We start from the raw sequence: 6427 nt of genomic DNA on the forward strand, positions 1-6427 counted from the left end.
AATCACAGGGACACCCTGGACATGTCTCCAGTCCATCACAGGGACACAGAGACAAACAACCATTCACTCTCTCACTCTCACCTAGGGACAATTTAGAGTTACCAGTCAGCCTAACATGCATGTTTTTGGTCTGTGGGAGGAAACTGGAGTACCTGGAAAAAACCCACGCATGCACGGAGAGAACATGCAAACTCCACCCAGAAAGCCCCCCCGCCCCCAGCTGGGATTCGATCCAGCGCCCTTCTCGCTGAGAGGCAGTATCTCTACCAACTGAGCCACCGTGTAGCCACTTCTATATACAAAACACAGGACTACATTGACCTTATATAATCTTATATAACATGGGGCGGTGGCTGAGTGGTTAGAGCAGTTTTCCTCCAATGGGAGAGTTGGAGGTTCGATTCCAGCAGCAGTCACATGCAGAAGTGTCCCTGAGCAAGACACTGAACCCCTCGTTGCCTCTGATGTGAGTCCCATCGGTGTATGAATGTGATAAAGCTCTGATTAGTCTTTGTATAGATCTAGTATAGAGCTGTATGAATGGGTACATGAGGCACAGATTGTTGTAAAGAGCTTTGAGTGTCTTGATAAGATAGAGGCGTTATATAAGTTAGAGGCGTTATATAAGTACGGTCCATTTATATGAGCAGAACCAAACAAATGCATAGATATTTAACTAGATTATTTAATGGGATAATTTCAAATCAACTAATTTATACTTTTTGGTTAGTTGTTTCTGGATAATAATTTTAATCGAGTCATTATCTCCAGGTTGCTTTGTCTAACAATAGTAAGCTGCTGAAAATAGCTACCACAAAATAAAACATTTGATATATATTTAGAGTGAAATCTTTTTGAAACAAGTCTGGAGTGATTTCTGCCGTTTGTGAGTGAAAACTGAAAATAATAAATAAATAAAAAAGGTGTTCATCTCATCTCGTGTTAATGTTTCTTGATTTTTGTTTGTCCCTTTCAGAGTAAAGAGGTTCTCCTGCAGATTCAGGAAGACGTCATGAAGCTTCTGAATGAGCTTTATACAGTGAGTAGAACCAACCTCTTGAGCTGTTCAAAGCACAAAATTACATTTATTCCACTCTGATCATCAAATATAAGAATATCTCACTGTGTTGTCAAATTCTTTGAATGTGGGCCAAAACAAGAAGAAAGATTTAAGCCTTCTGACGTGGAGTTACGTTCATGACGCCGTTTTGTTATTGCGTACGTTTTGTGTGAATGAGGGTATAAGACTTTGTGAAGCAGTGCTCCTTGACTTACTGAAAGGTTTTGCATCAGCCATAATACGCTCTCAAATAAAGTACTCAGTTGGAACTTTTCTAGTTTGTTTTGTCAAATTTAACTACCCATTTCACTCTCAACCTATTATTAGAAACTGTAAATGGATTTTTCTTACATTGATCAACTGGTGTTCTACCAGGCTCTGTGTTGGACCCAGTTCTGTTTAGTATTGATCTACTTTCTGCATTTAGACAAAGTGATATTCAAATATATGCAGATGATCTGGTTATTTCTACGCACAATAAATGTATGCAATATGTTGTAAGCCAGTTAACATGTTATGATTACTCTGGAGATCACACTACATTTATTACATTATCTGATATGAAAAGAGGAACTATGACATTATTTGACACCCCCATAGCTCAATAAGAGCTATGGGGGTGTCATATGTCAAATGCCATAAGAACACAAGACAAATAATAAAGCTGTGTCCAAAGACTTACGACAACTTTTTGAAACAGATACCCATGACATTGTCTTGGATATTCTGATATTTCATTGTATGCAGATGATAACGTTTTGTTTATTCATAATGCAACAAAAGACGCTGCACACAAGTTAATAGCTGTTAAAGTGTCATTGGTAATTGTGCTGTCTCTTAGGGTATCAGCTACTGTAGGAGGTGATGTCAGGACGTTATTTTCTTACAGCTATGTATCAAACACACCATAGAAACACAAGATAAACATCTAAAAATAGTGTTGGGTAAAAACAAACAAATATTTAACCCTCATTTTCTCTGCTTTAGATACCCACAGGATAGGAATAAAAGCAGCAAAAGCCTGAAAAGTATTCATACTTGGACCTCGGGAGTCTTTTATGTGCCTGACACATAAACAGAATAAGAATAATGAGGCTGAAATTTAATCAATGTGCATTTTTCTAACACACCAGAAACTGGGCCCAAAAAAGTTTTCAGAGAAATGTTCTGAAAGCTCAGACTGGATCCCTTTTAAATGTAAATGTGCTAATCAACAAGAAGTCTTTGCTGCCTCATGTTCAAAGATGTTTTTCTGGCCCATCGTTTGTTTCTTATCCAGTCTAACAAGAGCTGTGAAGGAGAAAGTCTGCTGATTACTGGTGATCATCAACAATAGAGTTGTTGCCCTTGAAGGTGACCTTGTCTAAGCAGAAAATCTAATCAGATGGATCCTGATAACCTTGTGAGATAAAGATATCAGGACCTGGCTGCAGTTTAACATCATCTTCCTGTCTGACTTTGGTATTATGGGCTGCTGCAGGTGATGAAGACGTATCATATGTACAACGCGGAGATGATCAGCGCGGAAGCCAAACTGCGGGAGGCGGAGCGTCAGGAGGGCCGCGTGAAGGGCGTGACCGGGTCGGGCGGAGGGGTGGAGCCCGTGTTTGGCCTGCGGATAGAGGAGCGCCACCAGAGACGCAACGCCGCCCGCAAGATGGAGAAGATGAGAGAGAAGGTGAAACACTCAATTACAAAATTTCTGTCATTATTTTTAACATTAAACTAAGAGTCTGTTTCTTCATCAGAGGAAAGCAAAATACTCAGAGAACAAACTGAAGACTCTAAAGGCCAGAAATGAGTATTTACTGACTATGGAAGCGACAAATGCCTCCGTGTATAAATACTACATCCATGATTTGCCTGACATCATAGACGTAAGTATAATTTATTTAGTTATAGCTCTAACAGATTTTGGTTCTTGTCTTATAAGAGTTAGTAGTTTAGTCTTTGATTAGGAAGGTCTGTTTTCTATCTAAATGGTGGAATAAATTAAGAACATTTCATTTGTCTGGTCTATTTAAAAACCAAAAATCACAAATAAAACCTTGAAATTTATTTTGTAACAACCAAGAAAACAAAAAAAATAGGTGTTTTAAATGTTTGCGCTTTCTTGGTTCTGTGAAGAATGGCGGCTGCATTTTTATTCCACATGTGGCAATAAAGCATTGACTAGTTTAAACAATATATATGGAATTAAAAGTAATCAAGCTGGGAAGAAATACAAACCTTAATCAAAATCTTAGGGGAAAAGATTAGGCTTGACTTAAGCAAAATATTATAAGATGGTAAAAAATGAACAAACTTTGTTTTTAACAATTTATCTGATTCTTTTGTTAAAACTGACGTCTAAATTATTGTTGGTTTTTTTAACAAGACATTAAGTAAAAAAAAAAACTGAAAAGAAAACAGCCAGTGTCATTTACAGAGTCAGGTTTTCAAAAGAAGTTAAAAATTTCACCACAAAGTTGACCTATTAAGTGAAAATGGAATGGGACCAAAGACTAAGCCATGAGGAACACCGCAAATCTTTGTTATGTGGACTGAGTACAGTACAATGAAATGACTTTTGGAGTCACATGTATCCTTTATCCAAATTAAAGTCTCAATGAGATTAAAAATATATTTTTCAGGACAACCAATACATAATAAAAATCAGGTGAACAACCATGGACCACGTTACTAAATCAGAGCAGCAACTAAATCAAAAACAACATTTTTCAGTCAGGTCATCTGGACAGTTTCTTTTTTTGTGCTGAAACGTTTCGCCTTCGATCCAGAAGGCTTCATCAGTCAAGGAAACGCACAACAAAACTGATTCTTCCCCCAACAGCTTACTCCAAAGTGGAACAAACCAGTTTTGTTGGTGCTAAGTTGATCTCTTTGGAACGCCCCCTCCTCCATTGCCGGAAGAATCAGTTTTGTTGTGTGTTTCCTTGACTGATGAAGCCTTCCGGATCGAAGGAGAAACGTTTCAGCACAAAAAAAAAAGAAACCGTCCAGATGACCTGACTGAAAAATGTTGGATTGTATACCTGGATTATTGAGCATGGACTTTGTTGTAAATCAAAAACAGCTAATTTGACCAAAAGAACGACTTTCTCACCCCTTTAAAACAAATTTAAACCTTGTATAGTAACAAGTTCTGACAAGTTCAAGTCCTTTTGAAAATGATTCATGGAAACCGACAGCAAATTTAAACACTCTCTCTCGAATCTGTTCCAGAGACAGACATTTGTAAAACACTGTGACAACATAGGATGTACTGGTTGTGGTATTTTAACTGTACACAGTTAAAAAAGTACAGGCCCAAGCAGAGACTTGTATATAAAAACCAGCCAATCTAACTTATAATTCAAGATGGCTGCCACAGCTAATCAACCTTGAAGAACATAAAAAGGGCTATAACTTCATCAGTTTTACAGATACTGAGCTAGAATTTGGTGTGGTAGTAGCTGAGGGTCATCCCCAACCTGCACTCTGAGCAATCAAATGAAAGCAGTTCAGTTGGTTCACTCAAAGGAACAAAGATTGTGTATTTAAAAAAGGTTAATTTCAACAAAACATTTGATCACAAAGATTAAAATTATTTATCTTAGTGAATATAGTCAGGAGAGCTGAAAGCAAAGCACCTTAAATTTATTGGGCTAAGCTTGGTTTGAATAATCAGCAAAGTTCTTTACGTCTCACAACATTTAAACACGTTAATAAACTTCTTCCTCGTTTCTCAGTGCTGTGACTTAGGGTACCACTCCAGTCTGAGCAGAGCTCTGAGGACCTACCTATCAGCCGAACTGAGCCTTGAAGCCTCCAGGAGGACGGGTCTGGAGGTGCTGGAAGGGGCGGTGGAGAACCTGGACCCCGCTCGCGACCGTCAGCGCCTGCTGGGACTTTACCCCACTGCCTTCTGCCCGCCACAGCGCTTCAGCTTCCAGGCCCACATGGGCGACACAGTTAGTGTGAATTTATCATGCAAAGGAAAAATTTAATATTCAGCAACACTATTTGTGTTACTTTGAAGGGATTGTATAAATTAGAATATGTAAGAATTTGTAACATTTTCTATAAAAAAAATTAATAATTTAGAGTAAAATCTCTCAAATATTGGTCTAACAATAAAAGATGTTGGTTACAAACTTGCTCCGGTTGTGAAAGTCTTAGAAGTAGCAGTGACATAAAACACTTGAGGATAAACTGGAACAGACCTGGATGTCTACTTTTTTCTTCTTGTCATGGTGTTGTCACTTCCTGTCAGGTGACCCAGATCGCCTCCCAGCCACAGGTCCAAGCAGAGCTCACCCTCCGCCTCACTCAGCTCCAGACTCGCCTGGCATCCCTGAAGATCGAGAACGAAGAGGTCAGAAAAGAGAAAATCATTTAATCCACAGTCAGAGACCAAATATAAAAAACAACTTAGTGTGCTATAAAACTGGGTTTTTACATTCATATCTCTCAGAGAATGGATGTTACATGAAAATCTGGTAACAATTTATAATACAGCCACGTACGTATCCAGTACTTACTGGGTAAATACCACAGTGGTACAGACCCACAATGCACCAGGTACAGGTCCTGTAAGTACAAAGTAACATGTCATTTTATAATACAGCCTGGTACGTGTAGGTACCTCATATGTACCTGTTACAAAACTTGTATGGGGAACGTGCCTACAAGGTAAGTTCCAGTAACACATCGTTTACATAACAGGTATGAACCCGGTATGTACTCTTTACATACAGGTACAAACACAGTTCATATTCTTCACATACCAGGTACCAAACCAGCTTGTACCCTTTACATACCAGGTACAAACCCGATACGTACCCTTTTCTTACCAGGTGCAAACCCGGTACGTACTGTTTACTTACCAGGTATAAGAACAATATATACACTTTACATACCAGGTACAAAACCAGTACGTACCCTTTATATACAGGTACAAACCTGGTACGTACCCTTTACATACCAGGCACAAACCCGATAGGTACCCTTTATATACCAGGTACAAACCCGATACACTCTTTACATACCAGGTACAAACCCAATACATACCCTTTACGTACAAACCAGATACATACCCTTTATATTGCCTGTTTTTAGTTTTCTACATTTGTCTTGAAATCTAGCAGTTTTTTTTTTTTTTGATTGTTTTGTTACCTTTCCCTTTTAGCCATCATATTTGTTAAAAAAAAAAAAAAAAAAACCTGCAGTATGACTTTTTATAACTGGTACAAACCCGATACATACCCTTTTCATGCCAGGTACAAACCCGATACGTACCCTTTATATACCAGGTACAAACCTGGTACGTACCCTTTACATACCAGGTACAAACCCGATACGTACCCTTTATATACCAGGTACAAA

General features: G+C 38.5%; 1 protein-coding gene across 1 annotated transcript in view; it reads left to right on the forward strand.

The window, feature by feature from the left end:
- LOC119428226 (SLIT-ROBO Rho GTPase-activating protein 1) overlaps positions 1–6427 on the forward strand; it is a 40280-nt gene that overhangs the window by 18099 nt on the left and 15754 nt on the right. Inside the window, exons 5-9 of the mRNA XM_037695875.1 lie at positions 977–1039; positions 2541–2738; positions 2809–2937; positions 4792–5013; positions 5316–5417. Coding sequence (XP_037551803.1) covers positions 977–1039; positions 2541–2738; positions 2809–2937; positions 4792–5013; positions 5316–5417 — 714 coding nt within the window. The remainder of the gene's footprint in view (positions 1–976; positions 1040–2540; positions 2739–2808; positions 2938–4791; positions 5014–5315; positions 5418–6427) is intronic.

Source organism: Nematolebias whitei, chromosome 22 (genome assembly GCF_014905685.2).
Source record: "Nematolebias whitei isolate Nwh7 chromosome 22, NemWhi1, whole genome shotgun sequence".
Classification (NCBI taxonomy): Eukaryota; Metazoa; Chordata; class Actinopteri; order Cyprinodontiformes; family Rivulidae; genus Nematolebias; species Nematolebias whitei.